General features: G+C 44.1%; 1 protein-coding gene across 8 annotated transcripts; it reads left to right on the forward strand.

Annotated features, from left to right (window-relative positions):
• The first annotated feature begins 634 nt into the window (after positions 1-634).
• Positions 635-22,847, forward strand: LOC133376866 (membrane-spanning 4-domains subfamily A member 15-like). Of its 8 annotated transcripts, none has more exons than XM_061609752.1 (8): positions 695-711; positions 4,196-4,236; positions 14,755-14,990; positions 16,727-16,846; positions 17,863-17,919; positions 18,892-19,017; positions 21,837-21,950; positions 22,164-22,847. In XM_061609752.1, the coding sequence occupies exons 3-8, from the start codon at positions 14,772-14,774 to the stop codon at positions 22,281-22,283; spliced, it is 756 nt and encodes a 251-aa protein (XP_061465736.1). In that variant the 5' UTR covers positions 695-711; positions 4,196-4,236; positions 14,755-14,771; the 3' UTR covers positions 22,284-22,847. The 8 variants fall into 8 exon arrangements, with proteins under 8 accessions (XP_061465738.1, XP_061465736.1, XP_061465731.1 ...); XM_061609747.1 differs by lacking the exon at positions 695-711 and adding an exon at positions 3,270-3,463; XM_061609748.1 differs by lacking the exon at positions 695-711 and adding an exon at positions 3,270-3,463 and having other exon boundaries at positions 14,755-14,981.
• Positions 22,848-23,071: the final 224 nt, after the last annotated feature.

The raw sequence follows: 23,071 nt of genomic DNA on the forward strand, positions 1-23,071 counted from the left end.
TAATAATAATCACATTATCTTATGTAGAAATGTGAATAAAGAAAAATATATTCTGCCCTCTGCTGTTAGAATGTACCTAAAGTGTCCGTTCTTGAGAGAGTATAGCCTCAGATTTAACATGATCAACAGAAAAATAAGACAGCAATACTGTGATAGTAGGCTGCTTTGAGCCCAAAGTTGCTTCACCCTATACTTGCAGAGTCATGATCTCTTCCTCCGTCCCAGCAGTAGCTTTCCTAGTCAAGTGAGAAAGGCTCTTAAGTCCCAGGGGTGAAGAACCTTCATTCAGCTTCTGGGCCTCATTCCCTTCTGGGTAGGGTTGCCAGGTCCATGGCCTTAGACTGATCCTGTATCTTTAGGAGAAGAGAAAGTCAGCCAAGTGCAGGTGTTCTTGCAACTCTGTAATGAGAAAAATCACAAGGTGGAATTTTCCCTTCCCCCTGCACAATTTTTAAAGATACAGGAGACCTCTTGGAGTCCGGGCCTGGCCTCCAAGAGGTCTTCTGTATCTTTAAAAGTTGGGCAGGGGGAAGGGAGAATTCCACCTTGTGATTTTTCCCATTACTGAGTTGCAAGGACACCTGCACTTGGCTGACTTTCTCTTCTCCTAAAGATACAGGATCAGTCTCAGGCCACGAACCTGGCAACCCTAAAAGGAAATAAGGCATTAAATAAGATTAAGGCTACAATCCTGTGCACAAGTACTTGAGAGTAAGTAAGCTCCATTGAACTGTGAAAGTTACTTTTGATAAACCTGCTTGGGATTATGTTGTTAAGATACAAGGGATAACATTACCCCAAATTTCTATTATAGATAACTATGCCGTTTCTGCCAAGGCGGGGGCATGTTTGCCGCCACCCCACCTTGCTAGAAGGCTCGGGAACATTCCCGAAAGGTTCAAAATTGTGCCACATGGGCCAATCCGAGTAAGGAAGGAGCAGGGCATATAAGCCAGCTCCTCCCTTGAATCTTGCCTCTTTTGCCTTGCAGCACCCACCCCTCCCTAGTCAGTATGGGCTTTGCTAGTCGCCAGTTGGGGCTGAGTAGGAATTTTTTTTGGGGGGGGATGCTGATTTCAGCATCCCTTTGGTTTTGCCTACTCCATACTGCTGGGATTTGATTCAATTGGCCATAATGGGTGGATTTGGGTTGTTTCGCTTTGACTGGCATGGAATTTGGGCAGGTGAGGAAGGTGGGGTACAAAATAGGTGACTGAGGCATTGTATTAAAGGGCACTCACTAGGGAACCGCCAGTCAGGCGTGGCTGGTGGGGAACTTGGGGGTGTCCTTGTGCAACCAACTTGCGCATCAGGGTGAATGCCTGTACAGCGGGGCCGGGATGCGGAGGTTGGCAACACGTGATTGACTCCGCTGGCAAGGAGGGATAAGTTTACCCACATACTTTGCTAGGGAGTCATGGTCTGAAGAGACTGACATGCCCAGTAAACAGGAGGGATAAATCCCTCTCAGATAGGTATCCTCACCTGCCCGAAGTTGCTTTAATTTGGTAATTGGCAGCAATTGGATTTAATATAATTGTTATATTTTAAATAAATATAACATTATCCCATAACTGTGTCACGAGTCGTCTTTGGTGTGGTGGCAATCATTTCTGAGCAAGTTGCCTAGCCATTAAGTTATTCTATTATTGCTGTTGTGACTGCAGCTATTTTTCATTACATGCCACAGGGGGTTTGGAGCAAGTTTAAAGCAGACTTTTTGGAATCTATTTGTGGCACTATCCTGAAGAGTAGCTGTACAACTCCATAACAAGCAACAATAAGAGTCACATTATGACACACTGAATATTTAACAGACATTATAAATGTTATAATATTTATTGATAAATCACCTAGTATTTAAAGGAAATAATTGAATTTAGAAGTTAAAGGCTATAATGCTATGTTCACTTTCACTTCAGGAGTAAGCCCTATTAAACTCAGTAGAACTGAATAAACATGGTTAGGAGTGCACTGTAACTTCAGATTCCTAAGTCTTTCCCCCCATCCCCTTTACTAGATTACTGGTACATCCTCTCACCTTCTCTTAAGATAGCAATTTTCACCTGTTTGAGCCCACAGGGGCTACACAAGTTCTGCTTCAGAGTCTTAGGGTCTCCCCCCGGCCTTTTCTCTTCATTAGCTCTCTGTTGTTCTTTCACCTCTTCCTACATTCCCCTCAAAGTGATGCTGCAATCCTATCCCAACCCCATTTACCTGGCAGTAAGTTCCATTGAGCTCAGTGGGACTAACTTCTGAGTAAACATGGCCAGGACTGTACTGTGAGCAGACACACAGACAAACTCTTTTCCCTCCCCTTCTCTGCCCCCAACTGTTTCTACTAAGCGGCTGGAATCCTAATCCCTCTTACCTGGGAGTAAGCCCCACCTAACTGAATGGGATTTACTTTAGAGTAGGCCTGGGGTTAGGATTGTACTATGAATGTAATCAAACTTAATTTTGTAAAAATTAACAATGTAAACAGTCCTTACCTAGCTCTAGCTTCCTGACAAACTCTTGCTTTTTTTAGGCAATCCTATCTCCACTTACCTGTGAGTAAGCCCCATTGAACTGAGACTTACTTCTGAGTAGACATTTTTAGAATTAGTGTGAGCCTTCAGAATCTCTCCCCCCTTCTCTCTCCTTGCTAGCTTTCTGATTATTGCTTCCTTCAACCCTTCTCTCAAGATAGCAATTTTCACTTGTCTGAGCCCAGAAGAGGCTTGAACTCCATTTAAGTTTGTAAAACAAACTCATTTTTTAAAAAATCAACCATTTAAACAATCCTAGCTCTAGTTCCTGACAAGTCTCTCTCACATTTTTAGGCATTCCATTTACCTGGGAGAAAGCGCCACTGAACTCAGTGTGATTTACTTCTGAGTAGACATATTTCCTCCTTCCTTCCCTCAAGCTCATTGCTAGCACACAGAAGCTCCATTCCACGTACGAGGGAGTAAGCCCCACCGTACTCAGTGGGATTTTTTCTGAATAGACATTTTTAAAATTCAAATGTGAATCCCCCAAACCTCTCTCCTTTTCCCCATTTTGCCCTCCTTCCTTCCCTCAAGCTCACTCATTGCCAGCACACAGAAGCTTTGCTTCAGGCTGGTTTTCTTTCCCTCTTTCTTTCCCTTGCCTCCATTTTAGCCTTATTCCTCTTTCCTGCTCTGCTCTGTGGCTCCAGCAACTGACGTTGCCTTGAGCTCATTTCTGATTGGCAGCAGCACCTGCTGCTGCTGCTGCTGCTGAAACAAAGCCTCAGGCTCTCCCTGGGGAGGAAAACTAATTGCTCAGGATCAGCTCCATGTGGATAGCCTGCAGGGAGAATCAACACTGAACGAAAGACCTCTTTCTTCAGGGTAGTGGCACACATGGTGATTTTTCAGATCGCCACGTGTAGACTCTTTCTCAAGACCAGCTGTACCCAGGTACAGGGAGCTTCTACCTGGGTCCAGAGTAACATGTGAATACCCCCTCTATCTTAATCTCCAATTAGATTTTTGTTTGTTTGTTTGTGGTATGCTCAAAGTAACTGTGGTTGATGTTTAATGTATAATGCTTAATGACATCACTAGGGCCTGCCCCTGAAATCTCAGGGTTTGGGATGCTTCTGACCTAGCCCATTTCATCATGCCCTTATCATTCCCCAACTGTTCCTTTGCCTACCCAAAGTTTACCCAGTAGCATCAAGCTCTTATAGAAAAATCTAAATGCTGCATCAGCATTTAGACTCAGAGCCATAAAAAAGGAACCTTAGGAGCTACATTTCTAGTGGATTGTGATGACTCAGAATTCTGCTAAAGCATACAACAGCAATCTGCTTTTGCCTCTGGCTCTGCCAGCCACTCAGAAGGTTCCCTACAAAGAAGCGTAGCCCTTGGACTGAAAAAGGTTTCCCATCCCAGAATGATGTACTGAATTGTTGCAAACTGCTTAAGACAATACTATAATTGAAAAGCAGCATAGAAATATTTTAAATAAAATAAAATCTATAAATAATGTCCTGGGGTATATGAAAACCCTTCAATAGAAGGGAATTTGGCAACCTGAACCTTAACAAAGGTAGTAGAGAACTGAGGTCTACCTGCAACAGTTGGGTGGGGTGGATGAATGTAAATAAGATCCAAAGTCCAACAGCAATGAATGCTGCTTCTTCAAAGTTCAGAACAAGCTTCCTGGTTGTGTACACTTTTAGATCCCGGAGGAAAAGCAGAATCTGCACGGCCTGGAGACAGAGTGAGTCCTATCAAGTCTCAGTACTGCGGGGAATTTTTGGAATGATAATCAGTTGCTTTTAGTGAATGAGCCCTGCAGCTGAATGAAGAGCAGAATACCAAGCAAGAGAGGGAAGGGGAGTAGTTCCTGCCCATCTGTCCCAATTGCCTGGGCAAAGAATTATATCTTTTTCATACAGAAGCAGTCCAGTGCTGCCTTAAGTGGGGCAAATAGGGAAGATGGGAAATAGCAATCGACGGGATGTATACCTGTTTGCCACTGAAATTAATAAGTATCAACTGAAAATAGCAGACCTATTTTCTTTTCTCTGTTTGGGATGGAGGAGAAATGTGATTCAGTTTACATTTAAAGGTTAATCTATCAATCTAATTTGCAGTTTCCAAGACAATGCACAAGCTGAAATGCAGCCATCCTTCTAAATTTGTACTTCTCTGAATTTTGTAGTGCAGTTCTCCAGCCAAGTAATGTGTACAATAATGCATCTGGTAGGGCCAACTGGGTATAAAAATGCAAATATTAGTGAAAATAACACACAAATGAATAGTATAAGGGGAAATTGGTCTGCATAAATGTATATATTAGGCAAAATTGCATACAAAAATGTGTATATTAGAATTTTTTTAGTAAAATAATGATGCATTTTCAGCAGGATTTTTTTTTTAAAAAAAATCGCAAACTGATGTGGTCATGTGGTGAACATAATTTAAGATTTGAAAAACAAGAAAGGGACAGAATGAAATGGACAAATTTGCCCATCCTTATTCCATATGCATGTTTCTGGCACGTACTGTTATCTGTAAATATCACTGGAGCTTACCTGATAACCCACCCATTTGTTTAGCAATTTCTGACCTGGAAACTGAATTTCATTATGACTGCATTGGAGAGTGCTGAACTTTTATTTCATTTATTTATGTATTTCATTAAACTTATAGACCGCCCCATAGCCGAAGCTCTCTGGGCGGTTCACAAGACAAGAAACATCAAAAAATACAATAGACATGTAACAATATAAAACAGATTAAAATGTTAAAAAGTTAAAACAATGTCAGCGCATACTAAACATGTTAAAAAGCCTGGGTGAAGAGAAAAGTTTTAACCTGGTGCCGGAAAGATAGTAATGTTGGTGCTAGGCATATCTCCTCTGGGAGATTGTTCCACAGTTCGGGGGCCACCACAGAAAAAGCCCTTTTCCGCATTACCATCCTCCGAGCCTCCCTATGAGTAGGAACTCAGAGGAGGGTCTTTGATGATGAGCGTAGTGTACAGGCAGGTTCATAACGGGGGAGGCGTTCCAACAGGTATTGTGGTCCTGTGACGTGTAGGGCTTTATAGGTCAAAACCAGCACTTTGAACCGGGCCTGGAAACAAATAGGCAGCCAGTGCAGGCGTGCCAGAATCGGTGTTATATGGTCGAACCGTCTGGTCCCCATTAGCAGTCTGGCTGCTGCATTCTGCACAAGCTGCAATTTCCAAACCGTCTTCATAGGCAGCCCCACGTAGAGCACATTGCAGTAATCTAATTTCGAGGTTACCAGTGCATGAACTACTGAAGCGAGGTTCTCTCTGTCTAGATAGGGGCGTAGCTGGGCCACCAGCCAAAGCTGGTAAAAAGCACCCCGTGCCACCGAGGCTATCTGAGCCTCGAGTGACAGGGATGGATCTAAAAGAACTCCCAAGCTACGAACCTGTTCCTTCAGGGGGAGTGCAACCCCATCCAGAACAGGTCGAACATCCCCCATCCTGTCAGGAGAACCACCCATCAGCAGCATCTCAGTCTTGTCTGGATTAAGCCTCAGTTTGTTAGATCTCATCCAGTCCATTGTCGCAGCTAGACATCGATTCAGCATGTCGACAGACTCACCTGAAGAAGATGAAAAGGAGAAATAGAGCTGCATGTCATCAGCGTACTGATGTCAACGCACTCCAAAACACCTGATGACCGCACCCAGCGGCTTCATATAGATATTAAAAAGCATGGGGGACAGAACCGACCCCTGCGGGACTCCATACTGGAGATCCCAGGGTGCTGAGCAATGCTCCCCAAGCACTACCCTCTGGAGACGACCCACCAGGTAGGAGCGGAACCATTGCCACGCAGTACCGCCCACTCCCAAATCAGTGAGTCCTCCCAGAAGGATACCATGGTCGATGGTATCAAAAGCCGCTGAGAGATCAAGGAGAATCAGCAGGGTCACACTCCCCCTGTCTGTCTCCCGACAGAGGTCATCGTACAGGGCAACCAAGGCTGTCTCCGTGCCAAAACCGGGTCTAAAACCCAACTGAAATGGATCCAGATAATCGGTGTCATCCAAGAGTGTCTGGAGCTGGTTGGCAACCACTCGTTCGAGGACCTTGCCCAGGAATGGCACGTTAGCCACCGGCCTATAGTTAAGATTTTCCAGGTCCAGGGACATTTTCTTCAGAAGTGGTCTTACTATCGCCTCTTTCGGGAGGCCAGGGACCACTCCCTCCCACAATGAAGCGTTAATCACTGCCCTGGCCCAGACGGCTGTTTCATTCCTGCTAGCTTTTATTAGCCAAGAAGGGCAAGGATCCAACTTAGAAGTGGTCGCATGCACCAGTCCAAGCACCTTGTCAACGTCCTCAAGCTGTACTAGCAGAAACTCATCCAAAACATTAGGACAAGACTGTGTGCTGGACACCTCATTCGATTCAACTGCTACAACATTGGAGTCTAAGTCCTGGCGGATGCAAGAGATTTTATCCTGGAAGTGCCTAGCGAATTCATTACAGCGCGCCTGCGATGACTCCACTATGTCTGTAGGGCCAGAATGTAATAGCCCTCGGACTATTTTGAAAAGCTCCGCTGGACGGCAGATCGATGATTTAATGGTGGCAGCAAAATATTGCTTCTTTGCTGCCCTCACTGCCCCTAAGTACAACTTAGTATAGGCACTTACCAGTGCATAATTGCATCCATCAGGAGTTCGCCTCCATCTGCACTCAAGCCGTCTTCTATGCTGTTTCATCGCTCTCAGCTCCAAAGTATACCATGGAGCTGCATGAGCTCTACACCGAAGAGGGCGCACAGGGGCGATCATGTCAACCGCCTGGGTCATTTCTGCATTCCACAGTTCCACCAGGGCTTCGAGAGGAGCACCAGCCTTATCAGCCGAAAAACTCCCCAGAGCCTTTTGAAAGTCCTCTGGAATCATTAGTCTCTGGGGGCGGACCATCTTAATGGGTCCCCCACCCTTGCAGAGGGAAGAGGTCGCTGTGAGTCTAAACCTCAACAAGCAGTGATCTGTCCATGACAAAGGGACCGATGTAAAATTCCCTACATTCAGATTACCATCTCCCAGTCCAGTGGCAAAAATTAAATCTAGAGTGTGTCCCGCTATATGTGTTGGGCCAACAGCATATTGAGACAGCCCCATGGTTGTCATGGAGGCCATGAAGTCCTGAGCCGCCCCAGACAAGGTGGCCTCGGCATGGATGTTGACATCCCCCAGCACCAAAAGTCTAGGGGATCTCAACAGTACATCCGAGACCACCTCCGTCAGCTCAGTTAGGGAGACCGTTGGGCAGCTGGGTGGGCGGTACACCAACAGAATCCCCAATCTGTCACGTTGACCCAACACAAGATGCAAGCACTCCAAGCCAGTAGCCACTTGGACAGGGTGCTTGGAGAGGGAGATGGAACTCCTATAGACCACAGCCACCCCCCTCCCCAACCCTCAGATCTACCCAGATGCTGAACCAGATACCCCGGTGGGCACAGCTGGGAGAGACTAACTCCTCCCTGCTCACCCACCCAGGTCTCTGTAATGCACGTCAGGTCGGCTCCCTCATCCACAATTAAATCGTGGATGAGGGAGATCTTATTTTGAACCAATCTGGCATTTAAGAGCAGCATCTGAAGATCTGAGAGCTGGCTGATAGGACAACCATAAAACCTGTGGGTGTGAGGAAGACCGGAACAAGGCACAGTGGTTAGCTGCCTGGGCCAAGTTTCCCTTACCTGGCCAGACTTCCTCACAACGCCGTATCTCCCTCTGCCCATCACCACGGCAATTGGGCCCCCCTCAGATCTCCCTACACAGCCCTGAAACCTCTCACCCAGGCACATAATGTAAAACCTTAAACGTACATGCAGTTCTCATACACATACACTCTCATCACACACTCACACCACCACACTCGCACAGAAACAAGCTGTAAACACGTGCTAACAGAACCCTAATTAATGACTCTGCTCCCAAAGATAAGAGTTAGAGCGATGTTAACAGCCAGAGAACAACAGCAGCGACAACCAGCAACAGTCACGGCTCTTCCTCCTCAGATGATAATGATATCCCTTCCTGACAAGCAGGTGGAGAAGATTAGCCACGGCTGGCGGGCGGCCAGGGCTCAGTCCTGCGAAGCACCACACCAGCCAGACTACAGCAGCCCAACCCGGGAAATATTGATAGTAAACAATTCCGAGAAAGCAGCAACACAATCCCGGATAAATCGCACAGCTTTATCCTCCAGCAACAACAGTGACAATGGCAGCGTCTCCGTCGTCCTAGGGTCTCACTGCAGCGTGTTTCGGGTAAACCAGGAAAGCGTAGCCAGCAAGCGTGCGAGCGAGCGAGCGTGCGAGCAACAGCCGCAAAAGGATGTAAGGATGAACTCATGCATTTGGGGAACAAGGTGTTGTGTGATAGTAAAAATATGCAAATCATATAGCATATTTAATGTAAAATAAAGTGTTTTCTGAGATGGATATAGTTAGTGGGCAGACCTTGCTGGAACTTGGTTGTTCCTTAGCCTCACCATAATATTAGAATCCCCCACTCCCATTAAAACAAAGGCACAACAACTTTCTGCTATCCAGTGTTGGTGTACATATATGAACAAGGCTACAAAGTCCCAAGCAAGAAAGGGTGATAGTCTAATCCAAGGTGGATGTAATGTAACATGTTCTCAGAGATCAAAGCTGGGGAACCTGTGGCCCTCCAGAGATTACTGGACTACAACTCCTACCATCTCTGATCATTGGCCAGTCTGGTTGGGGTGATGGGATTTGGAGTCCTGCAACATCTGAAGGACCACAGTGTTCCCTAGCCCTGCCATAGATGTAATGTAACATAACATGTCATGTTGCCTTGGTACTATAAAATAAAAACTCTCTCATCTTTAGGATGGAAGGGAATTTTGCCAATATATAAGTATAGATAACAAATTTGGATCTCATTGACAGGTCACACTCACAAACATATCAAAATTGTCTGAGTAGTTCTTTGTGACCCAGGACATAAAGTTGATACACTTGAAGTTCATCACCACACTCTGATTTGAAGTTCAAGGCACTCTGATTACTAGAAAAGACCGAAGAGGGTACATTTTTATACCTCACTCAGTGCTCCAGATAGAGAAAGCAAAATCACATATGGCTGTGGAAAGTTGGGCTATGGCAACATGAATCAACCATGCAAAGAAGGGCTTGCAGTAGCAATGGGCAAACCAGGCTTTTTCCAGGCTGTGTCAGTTATGATTTATTCATTCATAAGTCTATTTCATCCCATTTCCGCATCAATCAGTGATTTATTTATTTTTTTAAAAATGGAAATTCACATTACTTCTATACATTTTTAAAAATATGCATTTTGTATGCATTTTGATGCATTTTTGAGCCAATTCTGTGCTGCAGAATTGAAAGAAGTGCAAAAAATGAAGGATAACTTCATCTTGAATCACATAATGGGCTGGGAAGTGCAAATCAGGTCAGATTGTTTAAATATGCCAACAAAATATTCAAGCATCTTTAGCAGCTACAAATATGATTCTGTACTTGCAGAATGCAGGGTGAAAAGATGCCTGGGTTGTTTGAAACATCTGAAAACAGTACATATGTTGTTCTCTGTCTCAAAACAGAACTTGAAAATATACCTCAAAATGGTTATTTCCATTCCACCAAAAAAGCTGAAACTTATTGCAAATGTAGCCTAAAACATCCTGATTTCTAGAAAAGTCTGAAACAGGGCTAAAGTATTTCCATATCACTCTCAAACTTGGAAAAGGAGCCTCAGACACCCAAATAACTAGAGCTTTCTGACTCGTGACTGAAGTCTTTTCCAGCATGCATCAGCTTTGTTAGGTGACAACTTACCCACTGAGCCACTTCTGACTGAAAATTATGCATCCTTTGCTGTATGGTTGTTGTAGAAAAGACCTGGGTAAGGATGAGGAGAAGTCCTATGTGCCTGAGAGGTCCCTCTGGGTTTGATTCAGTTCGCATTTCAAGCTGAATTTATCAAATTTGCACTTTCCGAATCAATATGAGAACTGAAACACAGCCATCCTTGGAAATTTGCATTTATTAGAATTTTGTGATGCAGTTCGCCAAGTAAACAATATTTACAAAAATGCATATGTTAGACAGAAATGTGCATAAAAATGAATATATGAGTGAAAATAGCATGCAAAGATGCATTAGATGATGAGAAATGGCTTGCAAAAATGTGTACCTTTGCAAAACTGCCTACAAAAATGTGTCTCTTAGAAGAAATTCGCATTAATAATAATAAAAAATAATAAATTTAATTTTTGTGTCGCCTATCTGGCTGAAGCCACTCTAGGCGACATAAACATTAAAATTCAATAAAATACAATATAATACAAAATAAAATACAATGCAGTCAACACTAATGTAGCAGTATAAAACCATGTAGGGCAATTCATAACAATTATAAAACAACCACAGAAAAATTAGCCCACCCCGGAAATCCCGAAGGCCTGTCCAAAGAGCCAAGTTTTTAAGGCTCAGCGAAATGTATCCAGGGAAGGGGCATGGCGAAGATCGAACAGGAGGATATTCCAGAGAGTGGGGGCCGCCACTGAAAATGCCCTCTCTCTAGTCCCCACCAACCTAGCTGTTTTCGTTGGTGGGACTGAGAGAAGGCTCTGCGTGGCTGATCTAGTCGGGCGGCTTGATTGGTGGTACTGGAGGTGCTCCTTCAGGTAAACTGGGCCGAGACCATATAGGGATTTAAAGGTTAACACCAACACCTTGAATTGGGCCCGGAAAACAACTGGAAGCCAATGTAGATGAAATAACACTGGAGTGATGTGATCACGGCGGTGGCTGTTTGTAAGCAAACGAGCCGCCGCATTCTGCACCAGTTGTAGTTTCCGGACCGTTTTCAAGGGTAACCCCACGTACAGCGCATTGCAGTAGTCTAATTGAGAGGTGACCAGGGCATGTACTACCAGTGGGAGCTGATGAGTAGGGAGGTAGGGTTGCAGCCTCCATATGAGGTGTAGTTGATACCAAGCTGCCCGGCTCACTGCCGAAATCTGAGCCTCCATGGGCAGCCTGGAATCAAGAACAACCCCGAGGCTGCGGACCTGATCCTTCAGGGGTAGACTCACCCCATTAAGCTTCAGGTCAACAACACCCAGCCTTCCCCTGTCACCTACAAGTAGCACCTCGGTCTTGTCAGGATTGAGCTTCAGCCTGTTTCTTCCCATCCACCCACTCACGGATTCCAGGCACTTGGACAAGGTCTCCACAGCCAACTCTGGTGAGGATTTAAAAGAGAGATAGAGCTGCGTGTCATCAGCATATTGGTGACACCGCAGCCCAAAACTCCTGATGATAGCTCCCAGCGGTTTTATATAGATGTTAAATAGCATGGGAGAGAGGATAGAACCCTGTGGCACTCCACAAGTGAGGGGCCAAGGGTCTGAAACCTCATCCCCCAGTGCTACCTGTTGATGCCTGTCAGAGAGAAAGGAACGGAACCACTGTAAAACAGTGCCTCCTATTCCCAATCCTTCCAGGCGATCTAACAAGATACCGTGGTCGACGGTATCAAAAGCCGCTGAGAGATCCAGGAGGACAATAAAGGTGGATTCCCCCCTGTCTAATGCCCTCCTCATATCATCCACCAGAGTGACCAAGGCTGTTTCAGTACCATGCCCAGTCCTGAACCCCAATTGGTATGGATCCAAATAATCCATTTCATCCAAGTGTGCTGACAACTGGCTAGCCACCACTCGCTCAATGATCTTGCCCAAAAATGGCAGATTCGAAATGGGGCGAAAGTTGTTCAAGACTTGGGGATCCAAGGAGGACTTTTTTAGAATGGGTTTTATGATTGCCTCCTTGAGGGCTGGTGGCAGTACACCCTCCTTCAAGGATGTATTTACCACCGCCCTGATCCCTTCGCCCAATTTCTCCTTACAATTCATAAGGAACCATGATGGGCAAGGATCAATCAGACAGGTGGTAGGCTTCACCGTTGAAAGTACCTTGTCCACATCCTCAGAAGGAAGAGGCCGGAACCGATCCCACTGAACCGGATTGCAACTGGTCAACTCTGGATCTTCTACTGCATCCACAGTGTACGGAATCAAGTTCTTCAGGTGTTCGACTTTATCAGCAAAGTGCCTTGCCAATTTGTCACAGGAAGCCTTAGAATGCTCCAAGGGTTCCTGAGCAACTGGACTGACCAGGCTTCGGACCACTTGGAACAGCTTCCTGGGACAGAACTCTGCGGATGCAATAGAGACAGCAAAGAAATCCTTCTTTGTTGCCTTTACTGCCACCTGGTAGGCAGCTATTGCTGCTCTAACCTGTGTCCGAACATCTTCAGAGCGGGATTTCCGCCACCGGCGTTCTAGTCGTCTCACCTCCTGTCTCAGACTTCGCAACCGGGGTGTATACCATGGTGCTGTCTGAGTTCTATTCAGGGGGAGAGGACGTTTCGGAGCCACCCGGTCTAATGCCCTGGTGATTCCCTCATTCCACTCCATCACCAGGGTTTCGACTGGGCGACCTTCCGCAGGTTCCAATTCCCCTAGCGCAGTCAGGAATCCATCCGGATCCATCAGGCGCCTGGGGCGGACCATTCTAATAGGTCCTTTACCCCTGCGGAGGGTGTGTGGCATCGAGAGGTCAAAGTTCACCAGATAGTGATCTGACCATGACACGGGGGTGAAAGAAATAGCCTCCAACTTCAGAACACTTCCTACCGCTCCCAGGACAAATACAAGGTCGAGAGCATGACCGGCTACATGGGTGGGTTCAGCGTTACTAAGGTGCAGTTTCCAGGAAATCCCGAGGGGCTCCAGTGAGAGTGGTCTCAGCATGTACGTTAAAATCCCCCAACACTAACAGTTCTGGGGTCAACGTTCGTACATCCGAGACCACCTCCAGCAATTAAAACATTGGAGAATTTTCATGATGATTTTTTTTAACAAAAATTGTAAATTGCTCTAGAAATAAGGAGAACTGGATTTAAGATTGGAAAAATGAGAAACTGAGACAACCAAAATTGACAGATCTTTTCATCCCTACTCTGGGCTCTGAAATTAGAATCCCATTTGCTCTGTCCAGGAATCAAAAGCATTGATCTCTGGCCCTCAGAATACAAATACTGCTACAGTTGCCAGCTTTTATTTTGTCTGGGCACTTTTATTTTTAACAGCTACATAACAGGGAAAAATTGAGCAGTTCAGCTTTTTTAAACATGGAGATTTTGCAACAATGGAAGGCAAACAAGTCTCTGCCCTAAAAGGAACAACGCCAGTGCTGAATCAGAAGCACAGGCAACTATTACATGGACACACTCTTAGCCGTTCCTGGTGCCAGGGCAGCTGCTCAGCCTCCAGTGTAGCACATCTTTTATTAGAGATTAAAGTTGCAGGATAGCATAGTAGGGAAACATACCTCTTCATTAAAGCTAGCTTAGTGGGAATGATTTGTGTCATGGTCCAGGTTAAAGCAGCCTGAAAGAATGTTAACTTGTATACCATCTCATCCCAGTGTTCAAACAACTCCATAAGCCACCATGACATCGAAGAAGAAACAGTGATCCCTATGCAGGTCACATATTGTCTATTATCCCCTGTGAGCTTCTTGCATTAGGGCAGAGGTCAGGAATCCCAGGCCATATGTGGCCCTCCAGATGCCTCCATCCGGCCCTCCAGACTCCCCCCAGGCCATTCTTCTTTTCCAGGAAGCACCCCTACTGGCTCGGCTCTACACCCTCCTCGAGTGCTTTTGCCTGGCTGCAACGTGTCCTTGAACTGTGATAGTACCTCATCTTTGCCTAGATAGAGATTGGACGTGTGTGTGTGTGTGTGTGTGTGTGTGTACAAATCTCTGACTTTTGCATAGCTACAATGTACCGACTATAAAAAGAATCACTTTGAATGCTGAGCCCACATTTTTTTGCATCTAGCACTGGCATGCAGCTCCTAGAAGGTTGTCCATGAACGTGGCCTTTGGGATGAAAAATGTTTCCCACTTCTGCGCTAGGGATTGCAGTACAGCAGCTTTTCCCAACTTGGCACCTTCCAGATGTTTTGGACTACAACTCCCATCAGCTCCAGTCGGCTTGGCCAATGGTCAGGGATGATGGGAGCTGTAGTCCTACAGCACGGCAATCTGGAGCTGTCGCCTATCATTGCATATACTCAAGAGACCCCATATCAAATGCAGAGCAAGCAAGGACAATGTGCACTTTCTGTGAATGAATTCATGGATTCATTTCTCTGTTGCAGGAGCTGCACTGCTCAATATGAACAATCAAACATTTGCGGTTATTCCTCACTCTGGTGGGATGGCCAGCCACCTAAACCAGATTTTGTTCCCTGGTACTATCAACCAGACTCCAGAAATGACACATTTCAGTGGCCAACCACTTGGAACAGTCTTCCCAAGGATCCAACTCCATGAAGGAACCAGGCTAGCTGGGAACATATATACAGGACGCAGAGGAGAACCCAAGGTGATTGGGGTGAGTGACATAGCTAATCCTGTGATCTCTGGAGATTATGTGATAGCCAAGGAGTTACATAGCAGAGAGAATTATATATATCAGAAGCCCTCGAAGTAAGGAACAGAAATATTTTCCTCTATGGTTTCTTAGTGGATTTGATATTTTGATTCCTGGCTAGAGATGTGGGAGAAATTCAATTCAGTTTGCATTTAAAGGCGAACCCACCTAATTCACAATTTCTGAAACAATATGTGAACCAACATGCAGCCATCCTTCAAAATTTGCTCTTTTCACAAAGTGCACCCCCTGTTCTCAACAACGCTTTTAAAAAACTAACTGAGTTCCAAGTGGAAAATAATGTTTTCTGAATGCCAGGTCCTCTTCTGCTTTTCTCTACCATCCCCTCCCAGTGAGTGATATATACACATCCCTTTCTCTCACTCCCCCAAGCCTAATTCTGGCTACAGCAGCAACTCTTTGTTCCATAGGTTAGGAAGGGAGGATCATTATATGAGGCATTGTGAAAGGTTACTGCTCTATTAGGTGGATGGTGGTGGTGGTGATGGTAAATATACCAAAAACCAAGAGCTGGCCTGGAGGTATTTCTTTTGTCTGGGCAGGGGGCAAGCCCAGGTTCCCTCCACCTTCACTCTTCAAATGACATATGTATCTGCCTTCATAGCAAAGCCTAAATGGTGGAAAGGCAGGGTATAAAACTGTTAAACAAACAAACCCTTGGAAGTTTTCTCTCTCTTCCATGGGCACTTTGCCTTTTTGTCTATTTAAAATATTATTTTTACAATTATGCATTTAAATAACGTCTGGTGCATTTTTTTAAAAAAAATGGTTTGTTTTTAAAATTATATGCTGCTTTGGGCGATTGTTCATGATGACGGCACAAGTATCTTGCCAATCAAAGTTTTGGACAGCCCTTTCTGTTTCAAATTGGCAGAATTTCATAGAATCATAGAATAGTAGAGTTGGAAGGGGCCTATAAGGCCATCGAGTCCAACCCCCTGCTCAATGCAGGAATCCAAATCAAAGCATTCCCGACAGATGGCTCTCCAGCTGCCTCTTGAATGCCTCCAGTGTTGGAGAGCCCACTACCTCTCTAGGTGATTGGTTCCATTGTCGTATGGCTCTAACAGTTAGGAAGTTTTTCCTGATGTCCAGTCAAAATCTGGCTTCCTGCAACTTGAGCCCATTATTCCGTGTCCTGTACTCTGGGACGATTGAGAAGAGATCCCGGCCCTCCTCTATGTGACAACCTTTCATGTACTTGAAGAATGCTATCATATCTCCCCTCAGTCTTCTCTTCTCCAGGCTAAACATGCCCAGTTCTTTCAGTCTCTCCTCATAGGGCATTGTTTCCAGTCCCCTGATCATCTTTGTTGCCCTCTTCTGAACCCGTTCCAGTTTGTCTGCATCCTTCTTGAAATGCGGAGACCAGAACTGGACACAGTATTCAAGATGAGGCCTAACCAATGCTGAATAGAGGGGAACTTGCACTTCACGTGATTTGGAAACTATACTTCTGTTAATGCAGCCTAATATAGCATTTGCCTTTTTTGCAGCCGCATCACACTGTTCGCTCATATTCAGCTTGTTTGACCCCCCTCTCCTGAAATCGATCCTCAAGAGAAGCCTTGAGGATATTACCAAGTACTTTCAAGGACATTATGATTTATTGCATTGCCGATCTCCACATTCTTCCAGAATAGGGCTCATCCCACTGTTCTACTCTATTCTTACAGGCCATACAGATTCTGATCGGCTTGATTCACGTTGGCTTTGGAAGTATCTTGCCCCATCTCCTGGAAGTGCACAAGTCATTCACTGTGCTCTCTGGATATGTGTATTGGGGTGGGCTCTTTGTAAGTAGCATCAGTTCAGTTATTATGTCAGTGCGTCAGGTACCCTGTTTGGTGAGTGACTGCTGTAGGCAATCTTCTCAATGCTCCAAGGAAAGGAGAATCTCATCATTCAAGAAGCTCTTAAGAATAATGAATTAAATAGCAGTTATATGTTCCATGAATTCAATAGCCCTTGAATTTGCAATTTTAGTTAGTAATTTCCCAATTCTTTTGCGTATAACTTTTGCCTGGCAGGGAAAGTAACAATTGGGTGAAAAAGAAGTTTGCAGTTGGCCTTCTCTATGTGATTCCTGGGATCAAATGCTTTATGTGCAATGTGAGATCATAAGGGAACAGCTCCAAAGTTGCTGGTGGTAAGCACAGGTTGGAGCTAAATTTACCATTAATTTATATAACAAGCCTGAAACTGCTGGTTTCCCTTAGTGATATCAAACACCACATTTGCCAGACTGAACAATTTAACTGATATATATAACATTCGTATACAGCTGCTGTTTCTTTGAATGCTCTGACACTACACTGACAAATTCTGGAATTTCAGTTTACTAACTCCAGGTTTAACCCTAATTTCCTGGGTTTTCCAGGAGATGTTGGGTTATGCACCAGCAGGGCAATCCAGCCCGGCTCTGCTGTGGCTGAGCTGGGATGAGAGGCTTCTGCTGGCAGAGTCTGGCTAAGCCGGGACCCTGCTGGCTCAGCGAGGAGTCCGCCAAATCCACTTCACTCAAATCCACCTGGAGTAAATAGCAAATGGATTGTGCCCTAAAGCACTTACAGGAATGGCCACTAGAGTACTACACTAGCAGAAGAACCCTCCTCCCACATTCAGAATGAGCCCAGAGTGAATTTGTTTCTCTCCTAATTATCTCGCCTCCTTGCACTTTTGCAATATAATTCCTGTAGACAGCATGCTGTTTGTCAGCATCCTCTTTTCACTACATAAGCTTTTCTTCATCTGAGTTGGAACAAGTGAAGTTTTACTCTAACCCTAAATTAATTTTTCTTCTGTCACACAGTTCATAGTTTCTGGATCTGTACTGGTGGTAACTGAGCAAAATAAATCACTCTGTCTGGTGAGTCTAATCCCCCCCCCCAAAATTCCATTTATTGTTCATATATCTTACTCTTTCTTTGAGAGCTCAGTGTAGCTTGCTCAAGACTTTAGGGTAGAGGTGGAGAAAAAATTCAATTCAGTTCACATTTCAAGCCAAATTTATCGAATTCTCACTTTCTGAAATAATATGAGAACTGAAACACAGCTATCCCTCAAAAGTCACACTCATCTGAATGTTGCAGTGTGGTTCTCCAACCAAGAATTGTTTGCAAAAATCCATATATTAGGGGAAAGTGTGCACAAAATGAATCTATTGGTGAAAATAACATTAAAATGCATTGTATTAGGACAAATTGCTTGCAAAAAATGCTTCCATTAGTCAAAACTGTATACAAAAATGTATTTATTATTAGAAAGTCACACTAAAATGCTAAATAATTTTCATATTTCTTTTTTAAAAAATTGCAAAGTGCTGCAGAAATGCAGAGCGCCTAATTTAAGATTTAAAAAATGAGAAATGGAGAGAACTGAAATTGACAGATGATGTCATCCCTACTTCAGAGTGATAAATTTGATGATGGTGGTCTGTAGCATCCTCCTTGTTCTGAAATCTCCCCCAGATGACAGCAGCCAACTTGTGGATACTCTCAGAGCCCCAAAACCTTATCTTTCCTTCAGTGAGCCTTGGTATAGGAGGGTTAGGATTCTTCTCAACATTGAGCTGTCCCTGGAGTTTCAGTGTAAATTTCCGTCTCCTTTCCCTCCTACCTGTAAAGTAGGGGTGGGGAACCTTTGGCCCTCCAGATGGTGCTGGACTCCAACTCCTATCAGCCCTAGCCAGCATGGCCAATGGTCAGAGATGGTGGGAGTTGGAGTCCAGCAACATCTGAAGGGCACCACATTGGCTATCCCTGGAATAGGGCTTTTGTCATGGTGTTGTCCACAATGGTGATAATAGTTTTTGTCCTAAGGGTATATTTGTTTCTTGCAGGTGAAAATCAGCACAGGCATGAATATCATAAGTACTGTTGCTGCAACTGTGGGAATAATTGTTCTCATTATGGATGAAGATGTTTCTTCTGATTATTATAATGCTAGTTCCTCTTACTTAAAACAGGTAAGTCAATTTTAGGAGTTTTGAGTTCTGAACTTATTTCAGCAGTGGCTAAATGGCTGCACCTGAGTTCCCTTAACCTGGAGATGGCAAATTGGGTCGGCTGCCAAACCTTTGAGCTTTTTATTTTATGCTGTATTCCTCCTGCTTTATTTGTTCTGCCCTCATTGCTGGCTACACATATATTCCTTGTCATCTATCAAATGGTGAAGTGAAACTGCCACCAGATAGGAGGGACCTGGAAGAAAGGTAGGTGATACCAGGGAGATAAAAGAGGCCTTTCTTTGTGCAATCAATTACAGAAGCTATAAAGGCATCAGAAAAAGCTTTATTTAATACAGCTGCATACTTACAGCTTTTTAAGGCTGTCTTCTCCAGCTGCCAACTTTCAAATGTAGCAGGAAAGGGGCTGGCCCACTAAAATGCATGATCAGGGGTCCCTCCCTGAATTTTCCTACAAATGAAATGCTACCTCTTTCTTATTTTTCTTTCTTTATTTAAGTGACTTAGGGCAAACCTTTAAGCTCTTAGATTAAGCTTACACCTATAAAGTTCATGAAAAATGCATATTTTTGTGTTGCAATTTAAAAATATATATTCAACATTAATAATGTGAGACATTTTATATTTTATTATTTATATGTTTATTTATTAAATTTACATCCCATCCTTCTTCCCACAGTGGCAAACAGTTCTGTGACAAAAAATACAATTAATAATAAAATAAAAACATATTTAAACATTCAAAAATTGTTTAAAAATCTATAACAATACAACGCAATAATAAAAACAGTATTTTAGTTATTTAGAAGCATTTAAAAGCTGCTTATTCAAATAAAACGTAAGTGATGCCAGGAAATTCGTGACTGATCTCCCAACATCCCTTCCTCCCCTTTTTGCTTTTTCACTGAAATACAGTTGCAGGGGCTGCCAATTTATGAGCAATGACAGGAAGGAGAATGCAACCTTTTCCCTGTCCTATTTTCCTGAGAATAATCCATCTCCCCCTCCCCCACAACTGCTTCTTCTTCTGTAGGGGAGAAAGTACAGGTACCTCTGAACGGTGAGGCTCCAAACAAATTGGCAACCTCCATGGTTACAGGTCAATGAAAAACATTGGGAGATCAAACATGGATCTTTTGACATAGCAAGAATGCAATTTGACCCCAAGGCTGTGATCTGGAATTCCCTGTAAGCTTGGGTTTCCCCATTCACTCTAACAAGAAGTCCCACTCACTGTGCATGTGGTGATTTCATTAGAACTTTTCACATATTACTCTTGTGTAGAGGCCAGATGTGGCAAAAGGGGCTGCAGAGTCACATGTCTAGTCCCACCTTCAGAGTGGTGATGCTCCTCCTGCCCCCACCATCACTACTGCTGTGTTGAGCACAACTTCTCTGTGTGCGGAGGCTCCCCTGTGATTCAGGGTTCTAAATGATGTGTGGAGCTTCCACACTTAAAGAAGGCTCCCTGTTGCAGATGTTATGCTCAGTACAGCAGTGGGGGGGCAGGAAGAGGAGTGGGACGTAGTGGCTGGGGCTAAAACACACACACATAAGGCTTTTGACACATGGAGACCTGTGTGTGTCCTTGAGTCCCTGGACTACTTTCCTGCACACAAAATCCATAAAAATAGGGCACATCCTTATGAAGTGTGTACTAGTTTTACCTTGAGCTGAAGTGAAAAGAAAGAGGGAAAGTGATTGTCTACAAAAGCAAACTGGCTCTCTAAAAATAACAGATCACCGCAACTGAAGAAATTGACTAATCACTGTGCAGCAAGACGGTTCAATGCTGTAAGAATGGTTGAATTTAGCAGTTCTGCCACACAGGGATGTTTGGTTCTTCTGTAGTGGTTGTGTTGTGGCACAGTGAACTAACAATGTTCTGTCCCCTTAAGTGCAGCCAAGCCCCCCCCCCCCGGACAATCCTCTCCCTCTGTGAAGGCCAATCCATTAAGGTAGATGGGGCACCGCTCCACCAACCTTGATTCCTCCAAGTCCACCTGCCCACCCACCTTCTTACTTACAACCAGTCCAGGGGTTGGCCCAGGCTGTCTGCCTCCTCCTCCACAGCCTCAGTGTTGCCCTCGTAGAACTCAACAAGGAAGAGGAGGAAATGAGGACAAAGGTAGAATTAGTTGCCCCGTCTCTCACTGGCTCTGGCTCTGCCTACTGTTGGGCTCCTGGCCTTCCACCCCACCAGTTCCAATGGGCACGAACCACCACTGCTCTCCCTTCACTTGGACAGTAGAGAAACCCTGCTCCAGATTTGTGTTTTAAAGTCACCTCAGGGAGTTGTATATAAACTCTGCTAATAAACCTCGTACATGATTATTATATGTGTGGAGCCTGAATCAGCAGCTGAAGTCCAATAGACAACGCAGTCTCAGAGCTCACTTTAACTTGTTCCCATTATTAAAAATATGTTCAAGGAACTGAGGAAATTACTTTTCTCCCCTTAGGTGCCAGACGTGTCATACATGAGCAAAAAGTAGAATTCAAAAATTGGTTATTAAAATGTTCATGTTGTCAGAATTTGTTTTTGAGAGTGTTTCAGAACCACAGAAACTGGAAAGCTAATTTACAAGTTACAAAAGTATTTATTTAGGAGGTCCAGTATTTGAAAAAGGAGGAAAAACACTGATCAATCGAATATTTAAAAGGTTTTCCTGGTAACTGAACAGTCTTGCTATCTGAAGACAAGCAATGGGTCTTTCACTATATCATCTGTGAGTCTTTAGTTGTTTTCTGTTGTGATTCAGTTGTTGTTAATTGTATAACCTTAATATGATCTGACAGCATGGCTTCTCGTTTGGTAGAGATCAGCCCAAGGGCTTTTGAATGTACTTTTGATCTTTGCCATCCTGGAGTTCTTCATTGGAATTACGTCTTCAAGTTTTGGCTGTGAAGCAATATTCCAACAAAGTGATGAGGTAAGCAATTCCATGGGACTTCAACTAGGGAGGTGGGGGGAAATAACATGCAAGATGTTGGCTTTGTCAAAACGTGAAGAGTAAGATTGCCTCTAGTGAAGTGAAAGGAGCAGAAGATCTACTGTCTGAGAGAAAATGAAATCAGTGGTGGTATCTGGAGGGATGTAATGGCAATAATTATCTTCTAATTATCCATTATAACCTATTTTCCAGGCAACACATGATGCACCAGATGGAGTCATGACACACACAGGAGCTCTTCTACCAATAGATCCTCCTCCATCTTATGAAGCACATACCAACCTGAGCTATGACACTAGCCAGTTGGAATAGAAAAACCAAGAAGAGATTTACAAGAACAATGACAGCAAACTCAGGTCCTCTGGAATGCCAAATCAATCCAAAACATCAGACATATCTCTGAAAAATTATTGTGTGGGTACGCATAGCTCTGTAGAGAAAGGCCTATGAATACAATATCTGTCTCTTTAAAATTCCACTGTACCTGGTACAATGGCCTAACTTCCCCTTAGCACAGCAACCACCTGTCAAGATTCAAGCATCCTCCAGCAAGAGATGCATTGAGTAGTCTAATTTTATCCTGTTCCAGTCTTGCTGGCACCCAGTCATAGGTCCATGTCATGTGGTTGTGTGGATTTTTTAAAAGAATGCACAAAAGATCTGCATTTCAATTGAGCACATTTTGTATTTCTTATGTAAAATTCACACTTTTAACATGGAATACACATTTCCTAATGCTTTTCAACATAAAATGTAGAAGATATTGCCATGTGTCTGCAAATTATTTGTGATGATGCCATGACCATCATATGTGGTGGGTCTCAAAATAAAACCTGCATGGCTCAGAATACTGAAGGAATAAAATGAATGACTAAGTATGTGATATTTATTAGAGCCACTGATAGTTAGGACCCCTCCAGACTGATGTTTTATTGTGGGTATATTCTTGTTCTTGACACAGAAATAGTGATGGATTAATTCTACTTTAGTTTGTTCTGCAATGCTTCCCTGAGGCTACTACATTACTGCTGTCCAGAAGGGCTACAGCACAACAGAGCCGAACAAAAATAAACCAGAAGATTTCTGGTCATGGGATATGC

The sequence above is a fragment of the Rhineura floridana genome, chromosome 2 (genome assembly GCF_030035675.1).
Source record: "Rhineura floridana isolate rRhiFlo1 chromosome 2, rRhiFlo1.hap2, whole genome shotgun sequence".
NCBI classification, from domain to species: Eukaryota; Metazoa; Chordata; class Lepidosauria; order Squamata; family Rhineuridae; genus Rhineura; species Rhineura floridana.